Source organism: Aquila chrysaetos, chromosome 24 (genome assembly GCF_900496995.4).
Source record: "Aquila chrysaetos chrysaetos chromosome 24, bAquChr1.4, whole genome shotgun sequence".
Classification (NCBI taxonomy): Eukaryota; Metazoa; Chordata; class Aves; order Accipitriformes; family Accipitridae; genus Aquila; species Aquila chrysaetos.
Window position 1 is genome coordinate 5,607,588 of NC_044027.1, and position 20,551 is coordinate 5,628,138.

A 20,551-nucleotide genomic window follows, 5' to 3' on the forward strand; every position below is an offset into this window, starting at 1 on the left:
TTGGATTCATCTCACCCGAGCTGCCTAGATTACAAGTCCCAGCTTCTCTATACAAACACTGGTAAAAAACAACCACTGGAAGGCAATTCAGCTCCTCAGAATGCAGATGGGATCAGTCTGGGCTACGGGACCCAGAAATTAGGGAATTTTTCAGAACTGGGAGGCTGTTCAATAGACAACAGTTCACATGGCAAGGCCATCCAAAAGCCAGGGACCCAAAATTGTACTAACATGGCAAAAGATGGTCCACAAGCTCTAGCCGACCGTCATGTTGGAATCAGAAGGGATCTTGGGATCAGAAACCTGAAATCAGAGGGGCTTTCATCAACAGTCTGTCCAAGTCCACCCCAAAACCAGATATTGCAATCACGTTGCTTCTACAGAAAATGTTAATTTTACCAAATTGGTAATTTCTGAACACTTCATTAGCTCTGGTTATGCTAGTTATGAATAAAGTAGAAGAAAAAATGGTGGTGGCTCCCCACCCCTTCACATTTCCCCACAGAAAAAGTATTTATTATGCTGCTTGTCTGGATATGGGGTAAATTAGCCAGTAATGAACTGATCCTCTAGCTAAATTTAGAATCATAGAATCATTTAGGTTGGAAAAGGCTTTAAAGATCATCAAGTTGCACCATTTACTTTCTATTAAGCAGTTCATTTAAAAATCAGGAGATCCTTTAGACAGCTGAAGTGGCCTTTATCAGCAGGCACCAATTCAGCATTTTTCCTGTAAAGAAAGAGCTCATTATCCACACACTCCTCTGGGATCTCTAAGCAGAATGCAGCAGTTCCAGAATCTGCTCCCAAGCTAAAGTTTTAGCTAAAGAGGTTCACTTTGCATTTATTAAACAAGATTTTACTTTCTCATAGGAAGAAGAGTTTCTGACACTGGCTTTGGCAAGAACATGTAACTAACAGAGACTACACAGGTATGTGCTATTTCAGGTAGCTCTGCAAGTCTCCTTTCACAAGTTATTGGGCTGCTGAGTCAGCCTGTCATCATGCAGTGACTTTCATAACAGGACTACAACTTTGTGATGCAATTATTAATACATTACCACTACTACCTACTGCTTGGCCAATATTCCTTTATGATCACAGCTTTTGGCAAAAGGGGACAAAGGTGGTGTTAACTGCTGTACAGCACTGAAGTCTTACAGCAAATTCATTACAAAGGGTGAAGTATCATTTACCTTTCTCTACACCCAAATTTCTACTTATGGGTTTTCAGGTATTTAAAGTGGAGTTAATAGCATTACTTTTAAACAATATTATACTCTGCTTTCTTTGACTATGCTCCTACACTGTGAACTAACCACTTGGCTGCCTGTCATGGGCACATGGAATGAGTTCAAGATGAGGCTGAGTGACAAACACATCCGAGCACGCCCCAAACTTTGTGGTGAAAGCATCAACTAATACAACCAGACATGATTCTTACTTCTCATGACCTGTAAAGACAAACTGAATTGCCACACAAAAAAATGTTACAATATCCTGAACAGAAAACTCCAAGCCAGTGGTTATGAAACCTCTTGGATTCCGAGAAGGCAAGACTGAACATGCCAAGATATGAAGGCACCTCAAAAAGACTAAAGTAAGGTCAGATTTATGATCAAATCAGCTAAAGGAAGAGGGTTTCTCAATTCTGATGGTTAAAAATACTTTGGGGAAGGAGCAAAGATTACTGCTGTGTGTAGCTCAGACGCAGGGCTACCTCTGGAGCACAGAAAAATAAAGCGTAACACTGAGTAATGTTATACTGGACACTTCCAACAAACCTGGCCACATTCACATGGATCTTAGATGATACATTTCTGTTAGCAAGACTGTGACCGGTGATGAGGCTTCCTATTTTTGAGACTCTGGAATTACTATCTTACCTTCCACTCAAAAGAACTGTCACAAAACCTTTCCAGAAAAAAAACAACCCCAACAAACCCCCCAAAGCCCCAACCACTTTCTCTGCCTGTAGGTACATGCAATCTACATCAAAAAGCTCAAATGTATTTGCTATAACTTGCTTCTCACCACTGTTGAAAAGTATATAAATAACCAGCTTGTGCCTTTCAACTACAACTTCTTCCAGGTAGACACCTGCAGCTTGACTGGGCCCACTGAAGTCCACTCAACCTTATACAGAATAACTACAAAACAGAAAGCTTGCAAAATATAAAATTATGTGATGAACTCCTACCAAAAATATCATTCATTTTAAGTCCAAATCAAACAGAAAACTCATGCCCTTCAACTCTAGCAGCAAAAGACAGTACTGAAAGAGATCAAAAAGCATTTCATGTGCTGCAAATAAGTCTATCTCGAAACAAACACCAATTTAGCTAACTCAGCACACACCTGTTTCCATGACAGCATAAATTACTTTAATCTGTTCTTAATTGCTTTAAGAGAAGCTGAAATAAGTCTGGACACAGTCTTCTGCACAGGTTTCACTTAGGGTTAGTCTACATAAACTGCTCAATTTCAACCATAAAAGACCCTCTAACATGGATGTTATTATAGAAAATAAAGACAATTGTGCCAGTATAAGCAATTGTTGTGCAGGCTGCTTTGCAAAAGAGCATTTTTTTTTTAGTGACATAAGTACATAGAGGCTGTAAACAGTATCAGTCTATTTTAGTTAAAGGTGACTGTTTCTCTAAATAAACTTGCTCCACTGTAATAAAGGCATGTGTAAATCCAGTCTGAAGAATAACTAACAACTCTCACAAGCAGCTTTGCCTACAGACAAACCCACAGTTTTTGAGCCAAACAATTCACTGTTTTGATGCTTACATCACTGAAAATGCTTCTATGAACTGAGGGCATAAGTATTTATAACGTTTAAATCCAGGTGACTGTCAGCAGGGCAGTCACACAGTCCAGGCACCAGGGTAAATGAGGACACACCTCAACAGGGAGAGCTGAGCCTTTCTGTTGATTCCCCAGACACAACCTCCTTCCAATTAACAGTTCGTGATTTCTGCTAATGCCAGCAGGGAGGATTGCGACTTTGTGGTGAGGATAAAGCAGGCACAGGGAGCACAGGTGAATTTTCTGCCTTAAAGCTATAACTTACTGCTACAACAAGACCTGGGTTTGCAGTAACCCTGGCAAAGTAATTCAAAACACTCTCCCTGCAGAGGTGTGTTCTCAGTCTCCCAGGTTTATAACCAAGATTGCCAGCATTATTATTACCCCTTCCCTGAAAAGCCTAAGGTCATTGAGAATGCAGTACAGAGAGAGTGAGACCAGGATTAGAGACAGGGAAAGTCACAACACAAAAAGGTGCCTATGAGCAGAGGCAGGCTGAGGTCTCACCTACTACACCCGTTTAGGGGAAACCCCCTTAGAAACTCCTGCTCCCTTTCAAAGCACAGTGGGGCCAGAAAGGAGGGAGAAAAGGGAAGGTAGACTCAAGCCTAAAAACATGATTAAGAATAACAATGCCCCAGCCTACAATCCCAGAACACGCGTAGGAAGGCAGTGTGACCAACCAGCACCCTGACAAGAGGATGTTTCGTGCTCCGGGGGTGATGGTGGTCACAAGTAGCAGCCCCACCAGAGGACACCGGGCACAGTCCAGGCCCCGAGGCCTCCCACTCAGTACAGGGGAGGGGGGTGACGTGTCAAAGATGCAGGGATGCAGCACTAACTCAAGGGGTAACAGCCCCAGCCCCCTGCCAAACACAGACAGAGTGTAGGAGAGGCCCCAAAGCCGCCCCCAAGTAAACACGGGGCAGGTAGAGGCATCCCCAGCCCCATAGATGTCCCTCCCTCAGCGCACACAAAGGCGGCCCCTGACGCACCTCCCCAAACGGGAGAAGGGCAGCCCCCCCGGCCCCACAGGCCCCTCCAAAGCCCATAGAGAACAATGGAGTCCCTTGTGACCCCACAGACATCCTCCTCAACGCCCGCAGGGGACAGGCAAGACCTCCCCCCCACCCCGAGTGCCCCCCTTCCCCCGAGCACTGAGCATACCACGGGCGCCCACAGGCCCCTAAGTCGCCCGCAAAGCACGGAGAGGGCCGGGAAGGCCCCTGAAACCCCCGCAAGGCTCACAGAAGGCCAGAAAGAGCCCCCACAGCCCCTTCCCAAGCCCCACGGAGGGTCGGGAAGGCCCCACAGGCCATCCTAGGCCCCACGAAGGGCCCCCGGCCGCCCCCCCCCCTGCTTTTAGGCCTCACTCACCGCGTCCCCGCCGAGGCCGCTCCCTCACCCGGGCGGAGGGCGGGGCCCCGCCGCTAAGCCCGGCCCCACCCCCACCCTGATTGGCCCCGCTCTCCGAGCCGACTGGCCAATGGGAACCGGGAGGGGCGGGGCAGGCCGGGGGCGTGGCGGGGCGTGGCGGGACGTCCCGGGGCGCGCGGGTACGGTGGGGCGCATCTCCCGGTGCTCATGGCCCGGTGCTCACGGAGCGGTGCGCGTCCTCCCCTCCTCCCCCGTGTCTCCGGGCTCCCCCCGCCCTCACATCGTGCTTCCCCGGGTCACCCGGCTCCGCCTGTAGCAGCGCTGTCCCGTCCCGGTCGCTCCCGGTGGGAGAAAAAGGATAAACCCAAATATTCGAGCTGCACCCGCCCTCGCCGTGTCTCGGGATCCCTCCCCTCCTCCGGCAGTCCGTCCGTCCCCGGGGTCGCGCTCCAGCCCGCGGCGGGACGGGACCCCCGGGAGAACAGGGTCCCCCGGTGCTGGTAGCCAAACCCACCGGGTGGAGCGGGATCCCCCGGGCGAGGAGCGGGGGGAAGGATACGGCCCCGGGCGCTGCCCACCGCCGCTCTCCTGCCTCCCGGGGCTCCGGCTCGTTTCGATTTCGTTTCCCGGAAGGATCGCGCCGAAGCCGCAGCGGCCGCAGGGACGGGACCCGCCCGCACCGGGCACCGGGGCAGCGCCGAGCTCCGGCTTCTGCCGGGGTGGGGGCAGCGCCGAGCACCGCTGCGGGGAGCGGCCACCCACCGCCACCGGGGATGCAGGTAAGAGCTGCCCGCCCCCAGCCCGGTCCCGTCCGTGTCCGTCCCCCGTCCCCCCCCCCGGTTTCCCACCCCCAGGGGCTGGAAGTTGATGCCCCGGGGGGGGTGGGGGTGGTGTGACCCCCCCGTCTACCTCCAAACGGCCTCACGGAGCAGCCGGGGGGGCTCCGTCCTCCCCATTTTGGGACTGGGCCGAAAGCTGCTCTCGCACATCTTGGCGTTTCGTTTTCACCCCTACTTTTCTCACTTTCCCCCTCGAACCCCTCCGAGGACAATATTTCCTCCTGAAGCAAGGAAATGTCATCTCGGAAATGTGTGTGAAAGCAGCTAAGCGGGAAAAAAAGCAAGAACATAATAAAATTGGTACAAAGTAATAAAAATTCAGAATGCATCTCATGCCCTCGAAATCTTTAGGAGCAAGAAAAATATCAAACATTTGGTCTGTTTTTACTGTAAATATCGTTGTAAGAGAGTCACACCGATGGGAAAACACTAAAATACCTTTTTAAAGGAGTTCTAGACAAAATACACTGCCAATTTCTTTCACTTTTATTTTTCCTGTAGTTTATTGCTTAGAATGAATCCGAAAGAGTTTGCATTGCTATCAAGCCTGTTCAGAGTTTATACTGGAGTTTCTCTGGATTCCTCATACAACATCATGCAGCTGCTTGCTTTGCTAAAACCAATAACCCCGAGACAGCCAGCAATCATTACACCACTAGCAGGGAAATTGTCAACACTCATCCGTCCGCTGAAGAAACCCCTCATCCATCACCAAACTGCTGCCTTTCTCTGGCTGTAACTTCCCCTGGATCACAGAGAAGCTTTTATCCTGGGAGAGATGGAGCGCTTTGCTCCTCTCTTCCATGCTCCTGACTTTGGGGACACCAGCTTTGCATTTAAGATGTGTCCAACCCCCATCTGCTCTGTCAGCGCACACTCTGATTTTCAAGGAAGGAGGGGGGGACTCAGCTCCTCTACCCCCACGCATGGTCGAGGAGCACTGGCTGCTCTAACCACCTCTGAAAATCTGCCTGAGGGTGTATTGAAGTGCCCAGAGTTGGCAACTGCCTCAGAAAATACTATTTGTAGGCAAAATTGTTAATTTTCCAGAGAATGAAGCTGAGAAATTGCTGGGATTCATGTTAATAGATTTTTAAGGGGAAGCATTATCTGCTTGGCTGCCAGTAATATTTCAAGATCTAGATGGGGCTGAAAGCAGGATATGAGCTCCCTTCTGCCTCACATGTCTGGATGAGAGCCCGGAGGCAGAGCGGGAGCGATGCTGACCCCCCCACCCAGCCCAGCAGAGGTGCTGGGGCTGCCAATCCTCCCAGCGCTGACCATCTCACCCGTTCAGTGAGGCTGGAGGGGCTCCTTTATGAGCAACCGAGAGGGAAAAGTAATTCTTGAGGGGCTGGGACTTAATGGCAGGCGAGCGAGATGAGTGGACATCTCCCTAAACTGTGGGATGGCTGTTTCCACTTATACTCAAATGATCACTGGGGAAAAAGTTAAAGAGATCTCTTCATACAGTGTTTTTAAGACAAATTCTAAGCACTACTACCAGCTGTATTTTTACAACTCTAAAGAATTGAAGTACTGTCCTAAAACCCTGGGCATCCAACAATCATCTGAGGAACCTGGAGGAAGTGGGAGCCAGCACAGTCACTGCAGGCTCTGCCAGTCTTGGCTCCGTCTTCTACTTCCCTGCAGCCATGGGGCAGTGGGGATGGATAATCTAGCGCCTGGATGAGGGCAGGTACCTCTGCTAAAGAAAAGAGCTGGAGAAAGAGGGGGATCTCTGGCTACTAATGCTGTCTTGGGCAACCAGAGATTCATCCTGGGGCTGGTAATGGACCTAGAGCCAGTGTGGAAGAGCTGCAGACAGCATATCATGCTGCTATGACAAACCAGTTAAAAAATATTTGAGCAGTGTTTACCGTGGTGGAGGCATCTCCAAAGCAAAGGCAGGACCACAGTTGGGAATTTTCCCCCACTGATGCATTTGATCTCTTTTCCTCAGGGTAAAGTGGCAGTCAGTTTTTCCAGCCCCATTGTCACAGCTTCGATACCACCCCCATCCCAGGCCAGACACACACCCATCAGCGAGGGGGAGATCTTCAAGCTTCCAGGCAGGCTGAGTGAGTAGATGTTGAGCAAGTCAATGCTGGTTAAAAAAAAAAAAGGGAGTTCCCACAGGGTGGGATATCGTGGGTACAGCCGTGGTGTCCCACCCAGTTATCAGGGTTCATTTTCTCTCTTTGGGGCATTTTTGACCTGTGAGTGCTTAACATAGAGGGAAAATTTGGTGATGGAGAAGACTAGTATCCCACCCTGCCACCCCTCAGCAGTTTTGAAGGTGGACTGAGTTGTTTCAGAGGCTGCCCCTGGTTTCAGGAATCCAGCCCTCACTGTGGAGCAAGGACGACGTGATCCACTGGCTAAGATGGGCTGAGAAAGAGTATTCCCTTCGGCAAACTGACGAAAGCAAGTTTGAAATGAACGGCAAAGCCCTGTGCATCCTCACCAAGGATGACTTCAGATACCGAGCTCCGAGCTCAGGTTAGACTGAGTGCAAGGGTGTATCTGAGGACTGTCCAAGTACAGCACAAGCTGTGGTCTGCTGAGAGGAGCTGGATGGGTCCCAGCAGACCAGGCTTTAGCTCTGCCTGGCCAGTTGGCTGCTGGAGACAAGGACAATCCTCTTCCTTTACTCCCTCTGGACTGCAAACGCTTTGGGGTGGGGAATAACCTCTTACTCTGTAGCACAGAAATCTAAGCAACAGCATCAACTGAGAGAGACAATACAAAGTCATCTGAGCAGACTTTCCTTCTCTGCAGGTGATGTGTTATATGAAATACTCCAGTACATTAAGACTCAAAGAAGAGCTCTGGTGTGCAGCCCTTTGGTGAACTCACCCTTCAGGGAAGCCAGGAGCACAGAGGAAGGTATGCTAGAGAATGGCAGCTGTCCATCAAACAGAGCCTGCCCTCAGCTACAGTGGGTTGCACACATCTGGGGTTTGAAGCTCAGCCAGCTGAACCCATCCCACACTACCTGAGCAAGGCAAGCAGGACAGTCCCGGAGATGGCAGCCAGGTCTAACAAAGTCCAGGTCATCAAGGAATTTTATAGTGATGAAGCAGGTCTGGTCAGAATCAGGCCTAAGCACCAGGTGGGTCCATGGTAACCCAGCAAGGCTATAGCTACACTAGGAAATCTATCTGCCGATTGAGATCTGGATCAGGGAAGGTCAACAGGCAGAGGCACAGCTATAGCTGGAGGCTAGTTCTCCTGCAATATAGCTAGGAAAGGCTTGAGGAGCCAGGGCTGAGCTTAAATAGAGCTTCTGGGCCCATGGGTGGAGTGGGGAGGGGTCCCAGGTGAGGCTGGTCAGGGCCAGCGAGACTTATTGGTGCCCTCAGGGGGCCTAGGTAGGAGTTAGGGTGGTTAATAGCTGGCTTTGCCTTGAGGTGGATCTTGGAGTGCTTTCCTGGGCTCTTCTGCTGGCTCAGGTATAGGGTGATGAACATCTTAAACCCCCACAAAAATTTATGAGGGAGTGCCGTACTCTGGTATGTTCTCCTATGCCAGTTTTTCTTCTGTATCTGGCCATCGCCCTACTTGGTGTTTTTTCTAACCCCCCTGGACTTTCTGCTGCTTCTGCCTTAGGAAAGTCCCAGGCTTTCCTCAGCACCTGCCTCATCTGGCTGGGCTGGTACCAGGCTCATAACCAGCCTGGGTTGTCCCTCCCCACCTGGTTCAGGGCTTTGGAAGATCTCCCAGGACCTGCTGTAATGTACACTAGGGTTTGGTTTTGGTTTTGGTTTGGTGTTTTTTGTTTTTTTTGTTTGTTTTTTTTTTTTTTTTTTGCAGGGACGGACTGTAGAGCTGAGGCTGCCCCAGCTGCTGTTTCCTCCTGCCTGGGTTGTGCAGAACAGCCTGTGTCCCGCAGCTCTGCAGAGCCACTGAACCTCTCCCATCACAGCTTGGAGGGCAGCTGCAGGGCAGATGCCATCTGCTCTTTTCCTACAACCCTGTCAGCCCCAGTGGATGGGAGAATTGCAGGTAAATATGAATTTATAGCCTGGTTCCTTGGCTTGTGCTTTGTCCTGTCTGCCCATCTGTCTCCCTTCCATTTACTCCCTGCATCAGTGTGTGCTTCCCTGCCTCAGTTTCCCCACCTGAAAAATTTGTAGTTCCTGCTAGTGTTTTGAGATCTAGCAATAAAAGTGCTGTGTGTGAGCTCTGGGGTCTTCTTATATTTATTATCATTGCTAACATGTGCAATCTTGTTGCTGATTGACCCTCACTGGAGCACAGGTGCCTTAGTGGGAGCTCTGTGACTATTTATTCTCCACCAACACTCAGACTGCAGGTTGCTGTGGGATTACGTGTACCAGCTCCTCTCTGACAGCCGCTACGAGCCTTACATCAAGTGGGAAGACAAGGAAGCCAAGATCTTCCGCGTCGTTAACCCAAACGGACTTGCCCAGCTCTGGGGGAACCACAAGGTAAATGCAGTTGAGAACACATTTGTCATTCCTGGGCTTCTGCAGGTTGCCTTCATGACCCGTTCTCCAGAGCTGATGGCACAGGGACTGGGAAGGGTGAGACAGGGTGGGCACAGGGCTACTGAGAGATGCCAACCTCCTGGTGATTAAAGAGGGAGGCTTTCTCGTCCCCTGGAAAGCAAACCATGATGGCTGTGGACCCAGAAGCAAGTCTGGATTAGAGACCCACGCTGCAGCCTGCAATGCCCAAGAACCACCTCGAATGTCCCACATGTGGTCCTGCTGCAGACAGACCCAAACCAGGTGTTGGTGCTTGCTTTTACTCAACCCTGCCCAATTCTCTTCTTCCAGAACCGGATGAACATGACGTACGAGAAGATGTCACGAGCGCTCAGACATTACTACAAACTCAACATCATCAAAAAGGAGCCAGGGCAGAAGCTGTTGTTCAGGTGAGATGAAGTAGATCAGAGAACTGAGCTGTCTGGGACAGTGCAGATGGGGCATGGGAAAGCAGTGGGCTCCAGATTTTGGTAGCTGCTTCATCCAGCAAGACCCTCCCCTGCACATGTAACATCCTGGTGGGTTTGTGTCCAGGCTCTGTCCTTTGCAAGCCGGGAGCTGGGTCGCCTGGGATCTGGGTCCCATCTGATGCCCTTTCCAGGGCTGCGGGCCAGCAACCTGCCCTGGAGCCAGCATCCATCTGCTATCCTACATGGAGTCCAGCTGGTGCTGGAGGAAATGCCCCTGAGCCCACCCAAGCAGAACAGGTCCCTCCTGTTCCCCAGTGACACCAGGTCTGAAGTCCACCTCCAGACAGAGGAAGGGGTGGAAATAAGCCAGAAGCCTCCTGTTTTCAGTGCTGGCTGCTTCCCTGGGACTAGTTTGGACTTAAAATGCCAGCTCTGGGCCGATGAGTGCTGAGCTTTGTCTCCCCAGGCTTGGTGCATCCTGGGTGCAGAGCAAGAGCTGGGATCCTCAGCAAAGCCCAGGGATGGTGGATACCCTTTGGTGTGCTTCAGAGCTCAGCTGACGAGGGCAAGGGTTCCAGCATTTACAGCCTGCTTTGGGGGGCTGGGTTTGGACATGCCCTTAAAGCCATTTAAAAATGTGTTGCAGGTTTTTGAAGACTCCTGGGGAGATCATCCATGAGAAATCCAGCAAACTGGAGCAGCTGGAGAACGAGGACCATGAAGATTTGAAAGAAAACCCACTGGAGGTTTCACTGTAGGAAATCTTTGAAGGTGGCACTTGCAGTGCGTTGCAGACAGACTTGCGCTCAGCTGGGAAGTGCTGGTGTCTCCCACATCTCCTGGACAGAAGGCCACAGAGCTGGTCCTGGATTTCAAAACCTGCCCTGAGCCAAAGCTGTGACATCTCTGGGGCTTCATTAGCAAAACGTGCCCAGAAACTGTCCCCCAGCCCTGAAAAGTGCAGGTGAATGTGTGGGCTGGTCTTCTGCTTGCTTCCCTTCTGTCCTGAGGAAGGGAATGTGATATTTCTGCTCTGTAAATTTTGATGCTTTTCTTTAAGGTTCAAACTTGCTGGTAAAGACTGCTCCATTCTTACAGCGAGACGTGCTGAGCAGAGAGCACCAGAGCACGTGCTTTGGGTCAAGCGTCTACCGAAGTGCTTTTGCAGCAAGCAGTGGCCTGAAGCGTGAACATGCTGCTCTGAATCTGAGCCATTTCCGTGACTTGAGAACGGACTTACATTGCAAATATGCTGTAATCTCACTGTCTCCTGTGGGGTTGCTCCTGTGATTAAGGGTGGGAGTGTGTTGACGTATCTGCCTGGATCAGGCCTGGCTGAGCTCCAGGCTGCATGGATGCCCTAAGCTGGGTCTCATTTTAACTTCTTTACCTCCTTGTAATGCTTTTTGTAATTGGCTGACTAAATAATGTGAAAAGAAACAAAGCCAGTAATGAATATGACCGCATTCATAGTCAGACACGTGGTTATTTGCTTTGAGTCTGAAGCAGGAATACCTGCAAACCCAGGCACAGTTAGTGACCTGGAAGGAACAATGTGTGTGTGGTTTTTAAATCTGAAAATATCCACTAATGTTTTCAGATTACTTTTCATTGACGAAATAGGCTCATGACTGTGTAAGGTTGAAAATCCCACTTCTTGCTGGTTGAAGTTCTGAAACTGGGCAATCCAAGCCTTCCTCATTTCAAACCAGCTCGTGTGGGCACCCAGATCTTGTCCCCAAGCTCAGCCGTCCCTAAACCAGAGTGCAACAGTCCAAGCTGCTCAGCAGCTGATGGGTGAACGCAGTGCAAACACATGGTGTTTTGTAGCTACATGGACAAGCATGGATACAGGTCGTGAAGCAGCAGCATCATGTTTCGTGGCTGAGTTCCTTCCAACTCCTCCTTTGTACCACAGCAGAAATTATCCTGCTGCCTCATATTTTTGCTCTGGACCCTTTCCCAAGCCTGAGCTGCATTGGCACTGCTTTTGGGGCAGCAATGCTGTGAATGGGTCTGGGAACTGTCAGTCTTGTGAAAAACTCTGGCAAGTGTTGGTGACTGAGGTTTCCACCAAAACTGGTTGTTGCCAACCTGAAACTACAGTCCCTTTTGCCGTAACTAGTGTTGCTCCTCCAAAACTACTTTGCGTCCATTAATTGGAGCCTGGAGATGCTGGTGGGCTGTAGCCAGCAAGAGACGGTGGTGGTGGGACACATGGTGCCTGGCTGGCAAAATGTCAACAGTACAACCTCTCCGGAAACGCTGGCTGAGAAGTTTCACTTCCAGAAATCACCAGCTCGTTGGCAAAATACAAGTGCTTGATGAGTCAAGTGGTGGAGGAGAAGGAAATGAGAAGCTTGCGGGGTAAACGAGCATAGTGTTACAGCCTTTGGGAGGTCCTAGCTAGGAAGGGAGGTCAAAATCTCTGCTAGGAGAGGGGGCTGGAGGTTACTCAGCACCCAGCCAAGCTGCAGCCTGGCGATGCACCGTATCGGGGAGGTGCAGTGAAGCACCCAGACCTCATCCTTCCTTCCACGAAGGGTGCTTTTTGTCACAGAGAAGACTAAAGCCAGATCTTTCTTGGCGTGAAATCCAGCGGAGAGTCAGTGTAGGTCCTGCACAGCCCTGAGAGACAGCTTTGGTGGGAAAGCAGACCTCCTTCTTTGGCAACTATCCCATCCTGGCCCTGCGTCGCCCCTGGGATATACACCTGTGGGTGCATTTTTCCTGGCCACCTCCTAACAAGACATCCCCCTGCTTTCTTGTCATGGAAACAGCTCTGATGACTCCTGAGCATCCCACCACTTCTCTAGCCGGCTTTGTTTTGTTGGAGCAGGTGACAGTTGGTCACCCTGGTACTTGTGCCCTGCTCACAGGGAGCGTGCGAGATGCTCTCTCTTCACCTGTTTTTCCTGCGATGACTAAGGATCCCGCTGGACTTGGACGGGGATTTCCTCTCCCGGTTGGGAAGCTGCCAAAAGCACTCAACCCTCCTTATGCCATGCCGTGCCGCTGGGGCTCCGGAGGGATCTCGGAGGGTGAAAATCAAAGGGCACCTTTGCAAGGATGGGTTGCAATGATGACCTCTTTCCATGCTCCCAGGAAGCCCTTGTGTCCTTCCCAGGGCGATGTGTCTCTTTTCCCTGCAGTAAACAGAGGCAGGAAGGCTGTAAACCTGCACTTTCCTGGAACGGGGACCCATCCCTTTGGGTAAACAGCTGAGTAACCGCCGCTTGTGCCGGGGTGTTTGGCGTGGGTGTGGGGAGGAAGAGCACACAGCAGTTGGTGACTTTTGCCATGGCTGAAGTCCAGGGGTGGTGGCATGCAAGCGGGTGCCACGTGCGGGCTTTCCTAAAGGTTTGCGGGTGCTTTTTTCCCTGGAGGTCATCATCCATATGCTTCAGCAGCCCCAGGTCTAGTGGTGTTCGGGGCAGGGTGTTGCATGGCAGCAAATGCAAATGCCCGTGCATGCTCGCTGCTGTCTTGTACTGCTCATCTGCTGAGGGAAGCAGCTAAAATCAGTTCCGGGGCTGGAGGAAAAGAAGATTTGCTTTGGGAATTGATGCCCACCACCCTCTCGGATCAGAGGCACAGTACAACTGGGCTGAGAGGTTTCCACTGAGGCCACGTGTTGGCTGTGCCATCTGTCCAAACCTTGGCCAGTGCAGGGAGCAGTGGCTGCCCTCAACACCCCCGCTGGGGTTCAGATCTGAAACTGCAGATATTTTTGTGCCCAGGTGGCTGGTGTTGGCTTGACCGGACTTTTGTGGTCCACTTAAAACACAGCTGCCTCCAACAGCCAGTCGGGTTGGCTGTGGCTTTGGCTAGCCAAATCTTGAAGTTCTCCAAGGATGGTGATCCCCAGCCCCTCTGGACACCCATTTGAGGTTGTCCCACCCTCCTGCAGGGGAGGCTTTTCCTGATGTCCAACCTCAGCCTGTGGCCTGTCTGTTTTGTTCCCAGGAAATCTGGGTGATTTGAATCCTGCCTTCTCCTGAACTCACTGTAACCTTCCACACCTCGCAGCTCCGTGTGAGGAATACCTCTCCCTTGTTTTTTTTCCATCTTCTGGAGCAAGTTCCTGTAAATAAGCCAGTTATCCCCTGCTGTGTCCCCATGCTTTTAGTTCTGCTTTTTCCTCCAATGTTACTGGCCTGAAGATGCCAACCTCAGCATCGTGTGCTTCCTCCACGTGACTGCGTTTCCAGCCAGCTTTCTCATTCTCTCCTAGTATTGATGAGAAAAGTGGACAAATTTGGATCCAGATCTCTTCCCCCAACCCTGGTAATGGGCTTTTGGTTTGTTTCAGGTCTCTTGCAAACATCTTTTTCTTATGCCTTTCTCACATTAGGTTTGAGCATGTCCCAAATCGCAGGAGGGATCTGAACTTGGATAAAGGTCTGGATCCAGAATCACAATTCAGGTCAAGATTTTTCCTGGAGTCACTTTGGGTATCCCATCTTTAGGCTGTGTCCAGACATGCTGTTACAAAGAGGAAAAGCCTGCAAGTGGCTATAAGTCAAAGCTGATTCCCAGTTTAATCATGAGAAGTTCTCCATGAGCAGGGATGGTGTTTGGACTCAGCCTTGGATGATCTCCAGTAGCAAGATCTCCAAACTGGAGGTGGCCAAACTGCGCCTCATCACCAGTGTGGATGTGCCTTTTCATTTTATGAATGTTGCAGAGGAAAAAAACCCAACAAAATTGATTGTGAAACTCCTCACCCACTGGAATCAACCTGTTTATGAAAGGATGTGGTCATATGCTAGTTAGCAGCGTGGAGCTCCTCATGGACAGTTTAATTATTTATCAGTAGATGGGGATGCTGGAAAACAAAGCCAGGTAATTCCTAATCAATACCAGACTCTGATTCATCAGTGTAGGCTCAGGAGAAACGGAGGGAAATGGACTGGATCTCTCCCAATTTTAGGAAATTATGGCACAGAAAGTTTGTAGAAACAGAAAGAAAATAATCCTGGACTGTTCCAGTTGCAAGCTGAACCCATTATCATGAAAAGACCGTTTTAATCCAGGAGGGACCTGGGCAGCACATCAGCCCACCTGAAAACTAGAGAAAATGGAGCACTGCTCAGGTGGAAATCTTGCCGAGGGGTTTTCCAAATCCTGCGTGCCGGCAGCCATTGCCTGGCAAATGCATCCGCGTCCAGCACCGTCCCTGCAAGATGCAGTGCGAAATATTGCCATCAGATGGCAAAATAGCAATGAGGATGGCGGGCAGCAGCCTGCGGGAGGGTGTAACAGGCACAGGGGTGCAAGGGGGTGGCTGTGGGGCCAAATGGATCTTCGGTGTAAAAGAGGTGTAAGAAGATTTGTTTGGCCCAGAGGCAGATTGTAGGTGTTGGGATGTACAGATCTGTCTTGCGGGTTTGACCCTGGGAGATGCTCTGCCCCTGGGCAAGGCTGAGTGGGAGCCATGTGGGTGCACAGGATTTGGGTCATGAAGCCGGTCCTGTTTCGTGTTTTAGGGTGGGTGCGTGGGCTGTCTGAAGGACCCCAGGGTGGGTTTCAAGGATGTTGCAGCTCAGCCATGCTCAGTGTTAGGCAAAAACCTGATGGCACCGCGCCCCAGAGTGTCTGCCGTCCCACAACAGCCCCCAACATCCCCTTTCCCGAAAGCTCCTGGGATGTGAGCAGGGCAATCTGCTTGCTGCATTGAAACCCCATTTATCTGAGAAAGTTATGACTTCTCCTTACAAAAACAACCCAGAAAAGCCCATGCATGGTATCACACCCATTAAAAAAAACACCAAACCAAACCAAAACCAAATGCTAAACAGCTGGCCTAGATAGCAGGTTTCAAAGGCCAGTGCTTACACCAGGTGACAGGTGATTTTTATGCTGTTTTGCTGCTATTTGTCATAAGGAAATTGTTTTCTCCTCCGGCGAAACTCACGCCTGCTGGTTTTCCACCACGAGGGAGGTGATATCGGGGATCCCAGGCGGAAGCATTGGCCGCTCTCCTACCTGAATGGCTGCTAAAAATAGGACTTAACTCAGTCAGTCACTGGCCTCAGCTATAAAAAGGCACCTCCCAGGAGAGCCTGACAACCCTCAGTGCCCGTGGCCGAGGAGTTTGTCTTGACATATGTCCAGAAGGGCAGAAATACTGATGGAAAGGTAAATATCAAAAGAGCAAATAAAGAATGATGTGGCCAACGTGCTGGAATCAAGCAAAGTAGGATGGGGGTTGTGGCTTTGCTGTGATTAAATCTAGATGAATGATTTATTATCTGGTGGTCGGGTGGCTTTGGTGTTGGCTTGGATGAAGGAAACTTGCCTTCTTGATCCAAAGAAAGGCCAAGTTGGTGTGGGTGGGTGTGCTTGTGCGTTGTGATGATGCTCATCCAGACTGAGCAGAGGCTGATGCCCGGCTCCAGGGTGGTTTTGTATAACCAAGCGTGCCAGATTTTGGTGTTGGCTTCCTGCGTGCTGTCCAGTGGTGGAGAAAGTCTGGTTTGGGTGTAATTCTCTGCAGGGTGAAATTGATTTTGGAAGTAGAGCCAGCACAAGGCACAGGCACAGCTCTCTGGTTTTTCAATAGCAGCATCTTCTATTTTATTTTGCTTGTAAATGTAGAGAAAAAGGGCGATGGGAAAGGCAGGGACCAGGTGCTCCAAGTGGGGAATTACTAAAAAATCTGGGTTGTGCAATTCATCAGGGTGATGGTGCTCCTGGCGTGTAGTTTGTCATGGTAGTATGGGAACACGTTGCAATAGGAAGATACAGCACCACGGTATCTGGATGAAACCCTTGCTGGATTAAACCCTCTATATGATAATCAGGCTCTCCCTCTGAGAGGTGCCCGGCTCGTCTCCACCCTCCCCCCAGTTTCACTTCCTTTATCAGCGGTGTCTATAGCCCATTGTAAAACCTTGCATGTGCAGCCTGTAAGGAGCACTCAGATAACGACTATAAAAGTGGTTGATCATTTACTGCGAACATAAACAGTCTCGGACACCTAAAGCACCCTTGGGTGCCAAAATGGGGGCGATTTCCATCATGCCCAACCTGACTGCGCATCATCCTGAGGAAAGCAAAAAATCAGGCTGAAAGTTTTTCTGTTGTTTTTCTCTGCAGCAACATGTGGGCTCTGGCTGGGGAGAAGCCTCGGTGGGACGTGGGGAGGCAGCCATCGGGCAAGATTCTCTCGCTGGACAGGCAAGGGGCCAAGAAAGTGCTGGAGATCTATGTCAAGCGTTCTCTGAGCTGCTGCGAAAACTCACCGGTGGCCAAAAAAATGCTTCAGGAGAGAGCTGGAGGGCGAGGGAGGAAGTCAGGTGGGCTGCAACGGTCAAAAAGTGACTTCTGCAAGTATTCGTGTGCCAAACTCAGCCCCAAGAAGGACCAGGAGGAGGGACCCAAAGCACTGGACCTGGATGAGGCTCTGGATGATGACAGCAAAGCTCCCGCGGAAGTCCCTAAAGAGGAGCGGGAGCCCAAGAGGAAAAGCACAAAAAACTCTTCCAAGGGCAAAGCCCAACGCACCTGGTTCAAAAGTTTCTTAAATTTCCTCTTCAAGAGGAGCCCTGAGGACCAGAAGGAAAACACAGGACAAAAAGCAAAGGAGAAAGATGCCAAAGGTCCTCACAGCTCCAAACCAGAAGGGGCTAAAAGACTCGGAGGGGACTTGAGCACATCCCCGCCGCTGAGCAGAGCTCCAAAGAGAAGACCCAGCCTCAAGAGGGTTTTCTCCTTCAAGAAGCACACAGAGGAGGAGCGGGGAGAGATGGCAGCCGGGGCGAGGGCCAAGCGACCCAGCTGCCTTCCCCTGCGGCACGTCCAGGCGCCCGCCACGCCAGGTGGGACACCCACCACCCCTAACCCTGACCCAAACCCAACCCTACTACCAACGGGACCTCCGTTGGGCTTCTTTTGGGAAAGCTATAGTGTTTAGTGCTGGTTTCTAACCTAAGGATCACCCTCCCAGTGCTTTCTGGGGTTTGGATAGGTTTTGGGGACTCCAATTTCAACCTGCTGCCCCAGGAAAGGGTCAATCTGCCTGTGCTTGACCACACGTCATTGCTTCAGCTTGTGAGCGCAGCAAGTTACCCCAAGCCAGCTGCTCGGCAGTAACCATCCAAGCACAGGTTTTCCCCCTCTGGCAAACAAATGACATGGTGGTTTAGCTTAAATCTGCATTCGAGACCTGAGATTAAATCCTAAGCCGCTCTAGGGCCAATGTTAAGCTGCGATCGATTTGCTGTGGGGAAGGGTGCGGGCAGCCAGCGCAGCCGGCAGAGCCCGTGGGACACCCCCGTCCCTGCCCCAGCCCTTCCCCTGCCGAAAAGCCGGTGAGGGGATTTCCACAAAACTTTGGTGGATGCAGGGCGAGTTGCAGCCGCTCCGTTATGGTTCAGAGAGCGCAGCCCCATCATTCACGGGCGGTATGCACTAATCCGGGGTGGGCACGAGCACCACGTGGACGCAGTCACTGCTGCGGCTGCTTTTCCCTTTCAATCAATGGCCAACAAAAAAAAAAAATAATCCTTGCTTCTGAATATGTGTTTTTCTTTCAGCAGACGTGGAGCAGTCCGACGGTTACTATGCACAAGTCTCGGAAGAGATCGGGTTGATCGTGCAGGGCAGTGAGAGCCAGGGGAGCAGAGCACATGCATGTGGGGAGCCACCACGGCCGGCCAGCACCGACGGTGTTGGTGAGTGTTGCCCTTGCAAGCGATTCATCGCTGGCACGTATAGAAAACATGTGCACGAGACTTGTCCCCATGCGGAGCCTGCATGGGACCCAAACCCTGCTTCGATCCTAACCCAGGGGTTTACGTGACCCAAACTGTCATATGAAGACTTTGGGGGAGATTTTCAGCATCAGGGCTTGATCTGGGGAGAAAGAAATTCAAAGGCAGGAGGGTGTTTTTCCTGGCTGAGTATAACAAGGCACTTGGCAATAGGCTGAAATGGGTTTTGGAGGAATGGAGGTGGATAAACATCGCTCAGGGAATTTTTCCTGGGGAGTAAACAGAGCATCTGGGTGTGAGGCTTGGAGAAACGGCTGGAGATAATGTGGGATATCTCTCTGCAGATGAAGCCATCAGGAGAATCGTTGCCCTGCTCCAGAGTGCAGGAGATGAGCTGGACAGGCAGGTGAGAGGAGAGCTGTGGTCAGCTGGATGGGGTCGAGGGAATTTGGGCCAAGCTCTGTACTACTCTAAAATACAGCAACACCATCAATTTTCCTGGTGCGGGGAAATGCTCAGTGAAATCAAGGAAATGGCATCTTTTAATTCCATGACTGGGTGTGATCATGGCTGTCTGTCTGTCCTCCCTCAACTGCAGTCCTAGCGTGGAGTGCAGGCATCAACACAAGGATGACACACTGCGTTACTCACTCGTAACATGCATTCACTTGCTTCTTAACCAGGTGAAGGAGGATGCACGGCTACAGATGTTCTTCAGAGACATATCCTACAACTCCTTCAAGAACTTGGCTGATGCCTACGTCCGCAAGGAAATGACAGCCAGCAGACCCGATGCCAACCCCCAAGAGATCCAGTTTGCCTTCACAGTGCACCTCACCGCCAAGGTGGCAGGCATCTGCAACCAGGCAGTGAACAGGATCATGGGCTTCGGCACCCGCTACCTGGAAGATTCATTTGCACCCTTGTCCTACGGCAAAATTCTCCAGGTAGGGAGGAGGACAGCATCTGGGGCTGAGGTTCCAGCAGCAAGTTAGGGCAAGTGGTCTAATTTTAGGGTGATCAACGGACCTGGGTGGGTAGCAGTCATGCTGGTTTATACCGGGGGGGGGAGACCGTGTACTGGATCTTGCTCCGTGCTGTTTGGGCTGCCTTTGCCTTCCTCCAACATGAGCATGGCCCACGCACACACAAGGAGCAGGACTTGCTTTGCAGCCGGGACATGGCCCGTAGTGCACGGCATTGCTCCAACCTGCTGTAAGCACAGCTTTCCTCGGGGAAAACTGCCTCCTAAACCCATCTAGAAAACCAGTAACACCAGCTCAGTTTGGGAAGGGACCTCACGGATGTTTTCTTCTGTCTCAGCAGAACAGAGAAAAGTTTACCACAGACAACTGTGAGAGCCCGGACTGACATCGGCTGCTCCGAAGGGCCTGCGGTGCCTGGGAACCCAAGGATGCAGATTTACTGATGGGGGGGACAGTCCCTGTTGGTGACCTGGATGTGGGGTGATTTTCTGAGCTGTGGATTTAAAATCTTCTAAGGAAAACGACAGCGGTAGCCACAGCAGCATGAAATGCTTAAAACCCACCAGGCTGGGGGCAAAGAGTCTGTAAATCAAACAAAGCCCAAATTTCACCCTGTATTTGCATTTTAGCTGTCACCAAGTGCATGTGTTGAACCTCATGGTTTGTTTGTATTTGTGTATGTGTATTCATTTACCTGCTTTTCTATGCATATCTGTGAATGTACAACATAATTCTTGCTGCCAGCCAAGTGTCCAGTTCAGGAAAAAAACCCTAAAACTCAAATAAATTGGTCCCTAAATGACAGTCAGGCTTGTCTAATGGGTGATGTGTGCAGCCGTTATACATAGAATAACATTTGCTTTGCTACAGCTGTTGTGGGCTGCTCCTTTC

At 50.8% G+C, this 20,551-nt stretch overlaps 3 protein-coding genes across 4 annotated transcripts in view; 2 read left to right on the forward strand and 1 right to left on the reverse strand.

The window, feature by feature from the left end:
* Positions 1 to 4,268, reverse strand: part of KCTD20 (potassium channel tetramerization domain containing 20) — a 31,068-nt gene extending 26,800 nt beyond the window's left edge. Inside the window, exon 1 of the mRNA XM_030000592.2 lies at positions 4,192 to 4,268. The gene's annotated coding sequence lies outside the window, so the exon portion shown is untranslated. The remainder of the gene's footprint in view (positions 1 to 4,191) is intronic.
* A 562-nt stretch (positions 4,269 to 4,830) lies between these two features.
* ETV7 (ETS variant transcription factor 7) lies at positions 4,831 to 11,423 on the forward strand. The gene is made up of 8 exons (XM_030000603.2): positions 4,831 to 4,970; positions 6,994 to 7,111; positions 7,368 to 7,532; positions 7,812 to 7,919; positions 8,847 to 9,038; positions 9,342 to 9,484; positions 9,836 to 9,936; positions 10,604 to 11,423. The coding sequence occupies exons 1-8, from the start codon at positions 4,965 to 4,967 to the stop codon at positions 10,713 to 10,715; spliced, it is 945 nt and encodes a 314-aa protein (XP_029856463.1). The 5' UTR covers positions 4,831 to 4,964; the 3' UTR covers positions 10,716 to 11,423.
* Positions 11,424 to 15,700: 4,277 nt separating this feature from the next.
* LOC115335219 (apoptosis facilitator Bcl-2-like protein 14) lies at positions 15,701 to 20,451 on the forward strand. 2 transcript variants are annotated; one of them, XM_041119968.1, is made up of 6 exons: positions 15,701 to 16,098; positions 17,059 to 17,780; positions 18,501 to 18,635; positions 19,019 to 19,080; positions 19,358 to 19,621; positions 19,998 to 20,451. In XM_041119968.1, the coding sequence occupies exons 1-6, from the start codon at positions 16,067 to 16,069 to the stop codon at positions 20,043 to 20,045; spliced, it is 1,263 nt and encodes a 420-aa protein (XP_040975902.1). In that variant the 5' UTR covers positions 15,701 to 16,066; the 3' UTR covers positions 20,046 to 20,451. The 2 variants fall into 2 exon arrangements, with proteins under 2 accessions (XP_040975902.1, XP_040975903.1); XM_041119969.1 differs by having other exon boundaries at positions 15,702 to 16,098; positions 20,001 to 20,451.
* The last annotated feature ends 100 nt before the right edge of the window (positions 20,452 to 20,551 follow it).